Source organism: Periophthalmus magnuspinnatus, chromosome 7 (assembly GCF_009829125.3).
Source record: "Periophthalmus magnuspinnatus isolate fPerMag1 chromosome 7, fPerMag1.2.pri, whole genome shotgun sequence".
NCBI classification, from domain to species: Eukaryota; Metazoa; Chordata; class Actinopteri; order Gobiiformes; family Gobiidae; genus Periophthalmus; species Periophthalmus magnuspinnatus.
The window spans coordinates 3016477-3029366 of NC_047132.1; the positions used below are offsets into that span (position 1 = coordinate 3016477).

Genomic DNA, 12890 nt, shown 5'->3' on the forward strand with positions numbered 1-12890 from the left:
GTGAATAATGTGTTTTTATATTTATTTTCTTCACTTGACCACTTCACCAATCCTGATTACAAGGACAGTAAAGTGGAAAGGCCTTCTGCTGAACAAGGTAACATGGTGATCTAAATATGTTATGTCCTAGCACTTAATACCCCAGAAAAGTAAAATACCCCTCTTTAAGTAGAACTTCATGAGAAACAAGTGAGGCGTGAAAACATGTGGTTTCCTCCGGTTTAATCACGAATAAAGCACAAAACAGTCATCAGGTTTATCACACAAACAAGCAAAATAAAACACAGTAGAATATTCTACAGTTAGCACACATGTAACATTAAATCTGCCTACAGAACTGAGGATGTGTGGAGACATGTATTTTGGGTACAGATGACATGACATTCTAAAGAGTCTAAAGAGTTTCAAAGATGAGATGGAGGACAGTCAGAAATCTGTGGTACATTTTTCCTTTTCATACTGCTTACATTTTGACCTGGTTCACGGTTAATGTTTCAGTAATAACAATCTGACTATTCGGATATTTCTTTAAAAATAAACATGTAAACCCTTCTTTCCAAATTCTTCCATCTCAAATGTTGACAGAGGTGAACCCAGCCTACAGACAGACTAACATAGAGACACAGGAAAACTGATAGGGAAGTTAAGGGCATGACCCACACGACCTGTTGGAGCTTCAGGCTTTGCTCTTTTCAGATTCCGCCTCCGCAATCTCCGCTGCCCCCCCGAAGCGCCGGCCCAGCTCTGACGTTAGCACAGAGCAGCATGACCTCTGCACACAAAAGCACACAAAATGGTGTATGGTTAGAACAATGTTGAGGAAATAATAAAAGTCCTTAAGAGGCAGAGATTACACAATTTAATTGTTAGCTAATACTAGTTAACTTGTAGCTGTAATGTTATTTGAGACAATCTTGCTCACCTGTTGGAGTTGGAATTTGTTATAAGTCAGTTATTTATGGTCAGATTGCATTAAAACTAAACTCAGTTTACAGTCTAACTTGAGTAACAGAGCTTCAGACTGAGTAGGGCCTATACTTAGCATGACACCCCCAGGGAATGTTGATGATATCAACAGCAAAGTATCAATAATATAATATAATATAATATAATATAATATAATATAATATAATATAATATAATATAATATAATATAATATAATATAATATAATATAATATAATATAATATTATATTATATTATATTATATTATATTATATTATATTATATTATACAATATTATACAATTTAATATAATATTATACAATATTATACAATTTAATATAATATAATGATAAATATGAAATAATATAATATATCTGTTCCATCTCACCTGTGGTGTTATCACTTAATGTAATGGTGCATTCACACATCAAAACTGGGACTTAAATCGAAACCAAACCTGAACTACACCAGGACCAAACCAGGACCCCTGTCACTACATTAGGTTACACTTAGTTTAGCTCCTCTTACCTTGTCATCCTTGGCCTGGCGATGGGCTTTGGACAGTAGCTCCAGCAGAGCCAGCAAGACGCCTAGGCTGAGCCCCAGCCCCAGCAGAACAAACAGCCCCCTCAGGTCATGTGCCTCCAGGGAACCCCCCTCGTGGTCCCCCATGCAGCTCCGTGCCCACCACTTGTTCCTCAGGTAAGCCAGCGTCCCAGATTCACTCAGCTCCAGGATGGCAATGGACAGGTTCTTTATCAGAGGGAAGCCTGGCACAGGAAGGACAAGTAATCCTTTTGTATTATACAAAAACAAATTGAAAAGTATTTTTTTTAACAGGTTATAATGTTTCTTTATTGTTGGTCATTCGTTTTGTTCATAGATGTTTCATTGCAAAATATAAGATATGCTTTCATAATGCTCTGTTACACCTTGTGATGTCATGAAGCGGTAGTTTTCAAATTAACAGCTCCTTTTACCTTTTGTTCACTGCATATTGGCATTTCAGGCCTGAAATCATCCAAATGATTCTAATGAAGGTGTATGAAGTTTAAAAACATTACCACATCACATCACTAGCTGGAATAGAATGTTTTTTCTGTTCAGCACTAAGCATAAATATGCAAGATTCGTGTGTTAACCATGTGTGAATGAAACAAAACACAACTCCAGGTATATTTTTGTTGCGAAAACATTATAACATAGATAAAAGAATAGCATAAGGTAGGCCCTTTCTGTTGGTGAATAAAATACTACGAGGGTCATTCAATAAATAAGGTGAATTTTTCGGTATAAGGATTTTTATTACAGTTAGAAGCTTACTTTTTTTTACTTGTTTTTCACATGGATTTAATTTCTTTTGCAGATTAAAAAACAAAACAAAACAACAACTTTGAGAGTTTTGGCGATTAACAAAGATGGCCAACCAAGAAGCATGCTCCAGGATTGAACATTTTATTTTTATTTAACCTTTATTTTACCAGAACAGCGGTCAGTTATCAAGTTGTTGGTTGTTGAAGGGTGCAAACCTGTTGAAATTCATAGGAGAATGCCGACTGTGTATGGTTCGATCACCTCAGGAGACCTCACTTCTATAGGCCTCCCAGGCCTGCCTTCACCCTCAACACTGCTCCGTCCTTCTTTAAAAAATTTAGCCCACTTGTAGACATTTTTTGGCTGAAACATGTGGCACCATACACAGTTGACATTCTCTTATGAATTTCAACGGGTTTGCACCCTTCAGCAACCAAAAACTTGATAACTGACCGCTGTTCAATCCTGGAGCATGCTTCTTGGTTGGCCATCTTTGTTAATCGCCAAAACTCTCAAAGTTTTCTTTTAATCCACAAAAGAAATTAAATCCATGTGAAAAAACAAATAATAAAAAAAAGTAAGCTTCTAACTGTATTAAAAGTTCTTATACCGAAAAATTCATCCTATTTATTGAATGACCCCCGTATTTCAAGCTGTAAATAAAAATGAGAACATTGTTTTATTATCTCATTATATGGAATAGTCTCGTGGATCCTAGGTGTTACTCACCTCGAGGTGCTGCGATGCTGTAGGCACGCTCAGACACCACTTCCTCAGAACGCGTGAGGGAGCAATACCGGGCCACAGCCAGGTCCAGGGACACGGCTTCCCCGATGAAAGCAAAGTTCCCTTCTTGAGCCCGTCGCACGCCCTCTCCCGTGTTTGCCACAAAGCTCCGCTTCTTCTCCATCTGCTCGTACATGCGCTGGTACAGGGCGATCTTGGACGTCTGCACATAGAGACAAATTGATTATTAGAATTATGACAAATCAACTTTTAACCCGTTTGAGTTACCCTTTATTATCTGTCTGTCTATATTTCCAAAGCTCAAAATGTTCTGTTCCACCTTGTGACGTCATGAAACGATAGTTGTCCTGTTAACATTTTATCTTTGTTCAGTAGTCAATTGTCAATTGTAGGACAGAAATTATCCAAATGCTTCTAGTGAAGGTGTGTGGAGTTTAAAAACACAGTGGAACACTTCCTGTATTACCGAATGGCATTACAAGGTGGAATAGAATGCCTTCAGTTTGAGAGAAGGATTCAGCCTAAATATGCGCCCCCACCCCCCCCCCCCCCCCCCCCCCCCCCCCCCCCCCCCCCACCCCACCCCACCCCACACACACACATTATGATCAGAAAACAGTGTAATATGGGCTCTTCAATATTGTGGTGTACAATGAATACAATTTTAAATACTTTATGTAGTTTAATACTAAACTCCTTACAGTACGCAAAAATGTCCCCTTTAAAATGCACTCTCAGAACGGGCTCAGTGTGTGGACTGAGCAAAGGGTACCTTGAAGAACTGTGAAGTTGATCCACCCTCCACTGCCCCGTACTCAATCAGGTCCTGATTGGCCAGATCGCTGAAGGTTCTGATGGACGCTTGCTTTTTGTCCGTGTGGATCATGGCGTAGAAATTGGCAAAGTAACAGGCCAGGAGCAGTACCGAAAAAATCCACCAGATGGCAGTGATCACACGTCCAGCTACAGCTTTGGGGTGAGGGCCAGCACCTGAAGAGTGTAGCAAAGACACATATACATATACATATACATATACATATACATATACATATACATATACATATACATATACATATACATATACATATACATATACATATACATATACATATACATATACATTATACTACTTAAAGAAAGGTAAGAGAAAGGTATTTTACCTTTACTGTGGGTTTAAATTGTTAACACATAACATAATTAGATCTCCATGTTACTGCTTTGAAAATGCTGTATTTCATCTTCTAATTCTAAATTCTTTGGGCATGTTTTTGATGAGGAACATTATAAAATGGCAAAAAGCTAAGGAAAAATGATTTTGCATAATACCCCATCTTTAATACGTTTGGTGACCTTTTAATGGAGCATATTGCAAATATATAGCATTCTGTCAGAATCACACACTGCATGGTAGGCCATTTGGCTGTGTTTGTGTCTGTCTTACCCTGCAGAGTGAGCGCTCCAGTGATGTACCAGAAACTGTGCAGCAGAGTGAAGGTAGTCTGCTCCTTATCTGGCTCCGCCCACTCAGACGGACTCATCCTGAAAACAGTACTTTATCATTATCACCATGTATTTAGTAGATAAAATCTGTGTAAAAGTTACTATCTCCGTGATTTAGTTGCTGCATATAGGCCAAAACTCTTCTAATCTACACAAAAGTCATTATTTGACAAATTACAATATAAGAAAACACCTTTTCTTTTGTTGAAATCAGGTTGAAATGTGTGTTTGGTGTGTAAATTGTGCCAAACATTTGGATAGAATGCTCTTTAATGTGATAACATTTTCAACATATTTTTCAAATTTTCTTCACAACCATCCATACATCCATCCATTTTCTTCCGCTTATCTGGGGCCGGGTCACGGGGGCAGCAGTCCAACCTCCCAGATTTCCCTCATCCTCCAGCTCCTCCGGTGGGACCCCAAGGCGTTCCCAGGCCTCTTTCTTCACAAATTGCTTCTTATTTGGTGTGAAACCATAATCTATATTTACAGCAGCTTTTAACCCACCAAATTAAGTCAAAATTAGAGGATAATCAAAACCAGTCATACACACTCTACCCTGCTGGGGCTATGGGAGAGTCATGTTTTTTCTAACCTGTTATAGGTTTTGGCAAGGCAAATGGTGGGGCTCATATGGCTTTTTGATTGGTCATGATTCACATCCTCCTCTTCCATCTGGTTAGAAGAGGAGAATGTGGATTGTCCTGGTTCAGTCCTGGTTTAGTCAGTTTAGTTCTGCACTGTAAATGATTGCTGTAATTTTCACATTACTTTACTACTACTACTGAACAGTATCATACAGTAAGTTGCTTTTACAGTAGGTTACTGTTTGCAAAAGATTCTGGGAAATAAATAGTTTGTACAGTAAACTACTATAATATTACAGTTAAATATATGGTACTGTAAAAAATACAGTAAGGCTACTGTAAATATTTACAGTAATGCTAGGGTAAAATCTACAATAAGAAATAACACTACTGTAAAAAATAACAGTTAAGTATATATTAAGTTTACCTTTAATTGTATTGCTTTGCTCTTGTACTCAATAAAGTGAAAAAAGCAAAATAAAAATATGGCAAAGTTCTGGTGTTTTTAACTAAAATAAAACTAAAATTTAGCTGTAATTTTAGTGTAAACTTTATCACTGTAAAATATTACAATAGCACTGTAATGATTAGACTAACTTACTGTAAGTTACTGTAATTATAAGTAATGATACTGTATGTTCAAAGTATAGTAGTACTGTAAAGTCCACTACAGTATCTTTACTACATCACTACACTACAGTAAGTTACTGTACAAAGGGATTAGACTAGTGATGTTGTTTGTTCAATGTACAGTATCATTCAATGTACTAGTGGGTACTACTAGTGTAATGGGTCTGCAGTATCGTTACAGTACACTACAGTAAGTTACTGGCATGCAGTCACCAGTGAGTTACTGTAATAGCTACAACAAACATTATACAGTGTGGTTTAGTCTTGTCTCAGACCTTGTTTAGTCCTGGTTTAGTTAATCCTGATGGTTGTTCAGATATTTAATTTTTTTTTCACAGTGTCAAGAAAAATGATCTACCAAGGTAAGATTTGTATTTTATTCTTGATACTGATTAAGTTGAATATTAATGCACAGTTTACAAATTCACATTACTTAAAATAACTCAAAAATATGTTTGGAGTGGTTTAGTCCACATTTAGAGCTTGTTTAGTGCTGGTTTAGTCCTGGTTCACTCCATGGGATGGTGTGAATTGATAAACTGTGCTACTGTAGCTCAGCTGGTGTTTGTCCACTGATCTGAAGGTTGGCAGTTCGAATGTCGCTCTCAACTTAAAAAAAAACAAAAACAAAACAAAACATAGAGGTAGAGCATTCAGATTTACTGCCCCACAGGTTTGTGCTGCAATTCCAGCTGGCACAGAGAAATGCCCTTGTTGTGTCCTTGGGCAAGACACTTAACCCACTTTGCCCCCCAGTGACTGTGCACAGCCCTCTGTATAAATGTGTGTGAATGGATGAGTGGTTCCTTGATGTAAAGCGATTTGAGTGACTTGAAGGTGTAAAACTGCTGTATAAATATGTGACCATGACCATTTACCATCTCTCCTTATATATATATATATATATATATATATATATATATATATATATATATATATATATATATATATATATATATATATATATATATATATATATATATATATATATATATATATATATATATATATATATATATATATATATATATATATATATATATATATATATATATATATATATATATATATTGAGATAGAAAACTCACATCTCTATATCTGTCCAACATTGTACAGCCCTACCATGTGTGTCCCAGCTAGCCCAGGACTCACCTGGACACGAGGAAGATAGAGAGCCCAGTGAGGAGGAAGGCAATGAGCAGCCCCACCCACATGTCGGCGGAGAAGGGTGCAAGCAGGCTGAGTGTGCTCTCGTGGGTCACCAGGTCCTTGTTCAGGATAAAGCCCAGGCCAGTCTGAAGGAATGGGGTGCTCATGTCTACGTGCCGCTCACGCACTGAGGTGAGGGTGAGGGGTGCCACTGCCAGGTCTGCCTCCTGAAAGAAAATGTTAGATGCATTATGCACTGGAAATTCACTGTATATCCGTGGTTGCCATGGTCATGATTGGCTGCTCTTGTGGCTGACTGGCTGGAACTGAGCACTTTTGAAACTTTTAACATTTTTATGCTACATTTAAAACTTAATATTTGGAGGTATTCTTCAACTAAGAAGTGAACTTGTGGAGTTCAAAGGATTGAAGTTAAGGATTATTAGATTATGTGATTTAGGCTGTTTGTTTTCCCTGTATCCATGGCGCCCCTGCTTGGAGATAGCTATACTAGCCAGCTAACTCTGAAATGCAACAAACCTTTTACAACAATGCAGCCTTTCTGCAGACTTTCTACACCAAATATGAGAGAAGACATTCTAGAAGGAATGTCCCATCTCATCACCGACCAAAACAACAGACCGGAGTGAGGGTGAGGCTTAAAAGAGGCTTTCCTGTTGTATCTCCAGAGGTTCCTCTTGAATGTTGCTGAGATGCTGCAGGACACTTTTGTTGGGAACTGCTACTCTGCCCTGACACTGGACCTGCTGATTCTACCTGTGGGGCTGCGCTGAAATTTTTGATTGAGCTTTTCTATTATTATTGTATTTTACTGCTCAATGTGCTTAAATTGCCCTTTTGGGCAAATTAAGTGATTTTGATTTGATTGATTTGAAATTTAACAAACAGAAAACGGTTGTAGCTAATATGCACAAATTTTGTCAACTCAGTACATAAATAGACCTTTTTGGAAGCTTGTATCACGAGTGGTCTGCTTTAGTGTCCTCAGACAGGCGGATTCACTCAACAACATTGAAACACTTTCATTTGTTTTGATCTATTGCCCAGTCCTAAGTGAAAGGTTACATTGCATTTTTGTATATCAGGCATCCTGGTGCTTAAAGAGGCATCCTTTTGAATGAACCTCTAAGAAATGGTTACCACAACTGCAGGATCGTCAACGAACCATAATTTTCCAGTGAGATGGTGCCCCACCACATTGAGGTCTACATGTTCATGAGTTCCTCAATCAAACATTTCCAGACCGTTGGATTGGAAGGAATTGACCTGTTCTGTGGCCACCACGTTCACCAGACTTCATACCTCTGGATTTCTTTCTATGGGACTATATTAAGAGACATCATGTATCAAACAAATATACAGGACATTACTGAACTAAAGCAAAAGATAACAGATGAGATTGAGGCTCTGCTACAGCGAACATGGCAAGAAATCGAGTAGCGTCTTGATGTGCTTCATGCAACAAATGGTGCCCATATAAAGGTGTATTAAATGAGGAAAAAAACTTTGGAAACCAGAGTATAATAGATTAGTCTGATTAATATATTTTATCAATTGCCTTTATGAAACTTTATGGACACCCTGTACAAACCATCTTTGAACAGAAAGGGAGGGCTTAGACATTTATCTCCTATTTATAACTCCATCCTCAGACCTAAATCTAAACAAAACTAACAATAGACCTAGTCAACAAAGAAAAACTCTAAACAAATAGGTGTGTTAGTCTTAGTGTAGTTTGCTCTTCTTCAAACAGAGACAAGGCAGTGTCCACCAGCAAAACTGAAGAAGCCGGCAAGGCAAAACGTCTTTACTCTAAAACTTTTGTCCAGTTGACAGAATGTAATGTTTCGGGGGTTTTTTTTGCTATGGATAATGCCCTCATGACAAAACAGTAATGGATTCCTCCAAAAAGTAGTTGAACAGTAGAACTATACCTCCATATAGTTCTACAACTTTGGAAACATGATCAAACTTGAACTATTACAGTATGCCTGGTAATCATTTACGATTTAAAACAGTAATTGTCCAGAGCTCACTTGATTTAGCCAGTAATGAAATAAGTGTTTAATTAGTGGTTAAGATGAAGATTGGAGGAGACAGGCACAGGGGGAGTGGAGGAAGTGGACCAGACCAGAACATTGTGTGTTCTTTACAGGGAGCACCAAGAATCAGGTCCCATGATGTAAGCTAGTTTTATTGTTTTTATTGTTTAAGGACTAGTACAATTGTTGTTACTGTGTCTGTGCAGCACTTTGGAAATTGTCTGTGAAACAGAAATGCGCTTTATAAATAAAGTGGATTGTGTTTGGACGCACCCCCTGGATGACCTCTCCGATCATGCCGTTCCACTGGCCGCTCTGGTCCATGACCCCATAGCGCCCGTCCTTCACCAGGTGGATCTTGTAGGTGAAGCCCACTCGTTTGGCCAGCTCAGTCAACAGGTCTATGCAGTATCCCTCCAGCTCACTGCCACGGCTCATGGCGTATGGCTCCTCCTGACAAACACAACAATAACTTTTAAACTTAAAAGCATTGTTTATTTAAAATTGATTTTATTATTATTTTTGTCTAGGTCATAATTTAAACTTTCTGATTGAAGTATCGGAAGTAAAAAAGGAAAATGCTTGGATGAAAATGAGGACCTCTGAGTGCTAAGTAAATGTGACCAAATGTGCCAAAAAAAAAAAAAAAAAGATGGTGATTATCTTTAGTCTGTTTAGTTTGTGGCACAGTGGGCTTTCACTGAGCAATCAGTAGGTGGCACCAGAACCTCTTCCTTCTTCAGTGTAAAAGGAACCTGTGTGCTAAGTTACTAGTTACTTAGTAGTAGTACTAGCTGATTTATAATGTTGATGACCCACACTGCTTGATATGTTGTACGTTTTATCACCATGTCTGCACATACTGGCTGAATCTCTCAGCCAGTATGTGCAGATATTGGCTGAGAGTACTGTACCTTTAAGGCTTAAGCCTTAAAAGGTACAGTAGTAACCTGCACAATTCAATGAAAATAGAAAGTTAAAGCCATACATTCTCCATTGAGATAGATATGTTTTATGCCATACTGTGGGCTATTATAGCCCAAGGAATAACATTTCCAAAGAAACAAGCAGGAGGAGGACATAGTGATGGGAGTCAGGTTTGTGAAGATGCAAGCCCATTTTTCAGTGCAGTAAAAGCAACTTCACACTTAACACAAATGTGCTGTTTTCAGTGGGAGAGGGATCCACTTCCCTTTGCCTTTCAAATAGAAAATCTACTAATGGAGGAAATGCATGTAGCTCTATGTAAATACAGTCACTTGTTGTGATGTACAATTAACTCAATCTAAAAAAAACAAAAAAACATGTTCAGAGTGAGTCTATGGAGTAAAGTCTATAAAGATCAGATTGGTTTTGGAGGCTGTGACTGGAGAAAAATTGAAGACACTTTTAAGAAAACATTTGTACAAGTCACTTCTGTGGCTCTGTGTGTTAAATGTCCCAGCGCACATAGAGGAGTACCTTTATGGTGGTGATGAATAGCTCCTTGACATCTGAAAGAAAAAAACAAAGAAGTGTTTAAATCTGGACTGTAATAAAGTATGTCACCATAATGAAGCGTGACAGTCAGGGGGATTAGACCAGCTCCTGCCCGGGCCTGGCGCTTTATCCAGGAGCCCGCCGTAAATAAGCCACGGCCTCACAAAGAGTTGCTTGTTGTCGTTGTTTTGGGGGAGAGGGACCCGGGTTCTTTCGGGCCCCGTGGGGTGATCAAAGGGGCCTCTCCTTCAGGATGTTTTCCAGCTTTGTTTGTCAAGGATCAGAGCTGCGATGGATCCCACAGCCCCACAGCCCTGCACAGCCACTGACTCTAAGAGGCGGTCTATTGTCTACAGCTGGGACCAGTCATGTTCCCAGGAACTCCAGAGAGTGCCAGGACTGCTCTCAACCAGGTCTAAACCCGGTCCAAACCCAGTCCCAAGCTGCTCCAGACCCAGCTGACAGATCTGAATGGGTCACATGGAGGCTATGACAGTCCATGTCTGAGCCCAGCAGGACTTTGGCCCCTCTGCTGGTGAGAACGGCCCTGGGGCTCTGAGAGGGCTCTGAGAGGGCTCCAGAGGACTCTGAAAGGGCTCTGAAAGGGCTCAAGAGATGAGTGCTGCCAACATGGAAGGAGTCAAGAGAGATATGTGACCCTGGTTGTGGTCAGCCAAACCAACACTGTGATCAGCCAAATCACTGCAGGCTCTGAAACTGCCATGCACACTCAGACTCATACCACTGTACTTGTGCTGAAACAAAACAGAAATCTTTTTTTTCCCTTTTTGTTACCATCTTCTACAGATATTACCAATAAAAAGTGAGGTTAAAAATGAGGTTGAATGCATTCGATGACAGAGGAATAGAATGATTATTTGCACTAACATAGTGTTGGCTTTAAAGACATTACTATACAGCAAGTATAATGCAAGTATCTCAACCATTGTTAAAAAAGGGAGATACACATGGATAAAACGCTATTGCTTGCTAAGGTGAAATACCACAAAAAAGAGGCTGGGTCTATCAGTGCTGCAGTTAATGGACTAATTTCCATTATTTAAGTGATTTTAGATCAATAATTTTCAGTGAACAAAATCACTCTGCGCTCTCTGTTTGAGGTCTCATCTTCATATTTCAAAACCTACAGGATGTAAGAGTAGAAAAGCATCGAGACTGCACAGAGACAGATGGTTTGAGTTAGGCAGGTTTCCAACAGTTGTATTAGGAGAAGATGTCACAACGCGTGACCTCACAACATTTTATTATTTAGAATTTCTGTTGTCCATGCATACTTAATAACAGAATTTCTTTTTAAAATGTGTTTATTTTATTGGCAATTTTACCACAAGGCATCGGATTCAATCAAATAACAATGTCCTACACTATGGCCAAGGTAGTCCATTCCTAACTCCTATAGTTTGCTGAATGTCACTCCCCACTCTTTACCATCCTTTGTATGCTACATTCTGTCCCTCACACACACACACACACACACACACACACACCCCCCCCACACACACATACACACACCCCCACACACCCACACACACACACACACACAAAATGTTACTTCAGAATAATATTACTCCAGTAGAAGTACAGAATAGTGGTCTGAGAAAAAAAGTAAAAAAGTATTTGAGAAATCTACTAGGAAGGAAAGAGGAACCCAAACTTTTACTGAAGTAAGAGTACTGTAAAATATTATTAGGAGTAAAGTAAAGTATGCTGCTAGAAAAGTACTCTGAAAAATAGATTTCTTTAAAAACATCACTTGAGTAAATGTAACTAAGTACCAACCACCTCTGGCTGTGACCCTTACCTCCGCTTGCAGCCAAAGCGCACACAGCAGCTAGCACCAGACCCACACAGCTCCTCATTTTGTCCCGAGTGGAGTGAGCGTTTCAGGGCAGTGGTCCGGGCAGGTTGGTCCTGGTATGGTGGTCTGTCTGGTACTCTGGCTCCTCTATGCTGGGGGACTTCACAGCAGCTGCAGTGGAGCCAGGGGCTGAGTGGGGAGGCTTCTAGGGACGGGGCCTTTATATGGGGGGCTGGGAGGAAACGCAACATGTGACTTTTGGATCAAGCTGTTTCATGATATTGATAAGCTGAATTTCAGTTTGGAGTTTGATTTACACACTTTGCAGGATGGCTCTAACAAGTTAACAGTGAAGTGGGTTAATGCAATATAAAAGCCCATGCCTGACGCCGGGGTTTCACATTAAAGCTAACATGTGCCTTGTTTTTGGCAATGGTTATATAACATTGTGTGAGAGAGTTAGGGGGTGGGGAGGGGGCAGATGTATGCAGAGGAGGGGATGTTTTGCTCCTGGAATGGGGTCACTCCTCACAATCTGTTCTCATAGGTTCAAAACAAAGCATTATTGTTCATATGTAAAGATTATTTTAGGTCAAAAGGCCTGTAAATGTGTTGGAAGATGTGGGGTTGGAGAGTATATAAAAGCAATTTTAA

The 12890-nt window shown here is 39.3% G+C and overlaps 1 protein-coding gene across 1 annotated transcript; it reads right to left on the reverse strand.

Moving 5' to 3' along the window:
* Positions 1 to 203: 203 nt before the first annotated feature.
* si:ch211-251b21.1 (uncharacterized protein LOC571720 homolog) lies at positions 204 to 12426 on the reverse strand. Its single transcript, XM_033970257.2, has 9 exons — positions 12240 to 12426; positions 10400 to 10431; positions 9212 to 9391; positions 6879 to 7102; positions 4448 to 4545; positions 3779 to 3996; positions 2989 to 3208; positions 1474 to 1715; positions 204 to 772 (listed from the first exon to the last, which is right to left on the reverse strand). Exons 1-9 carry the CDS (start codon positions 12295 to 12297, stop codon positions 677 to 679), a joined length of 1368 nt encoding a protein of 455 aa, XP_033826148.1. The 5' UTR covers positions 12298 to 12426; the 3' UTR covers positions 204 to 676.
* Between the last annotated feature and the right edge of the window lie 464 nt (positions 12427 to 12890).

Bases quoted from the DNA above. Each gene is read 5' to 3' on its own strand.
- si:ch211-251b21.1 (XM_033970257.2), bottom strand. From the start codon at position 12,297: ATGAGGAGCTGTGTGGGTCTGGTGCTAGCTGCTGTGTGCGCTTTGGCT. The intron at 9,392-10,399 runs GTACTCCTCTAT...TGTGTTTGTCAG, and splicing joins TATTCATCACCACCATAAAG to GAGGAGCCATACGCCATGAG. The intron at 4,546-6,878 runs GTGAGTCCTGGG...TACTGTTTTCAG, and splicing joins TCTATCTTCCTCGTGTCCAG to GATGAGTCCGTCTGAGTGGG.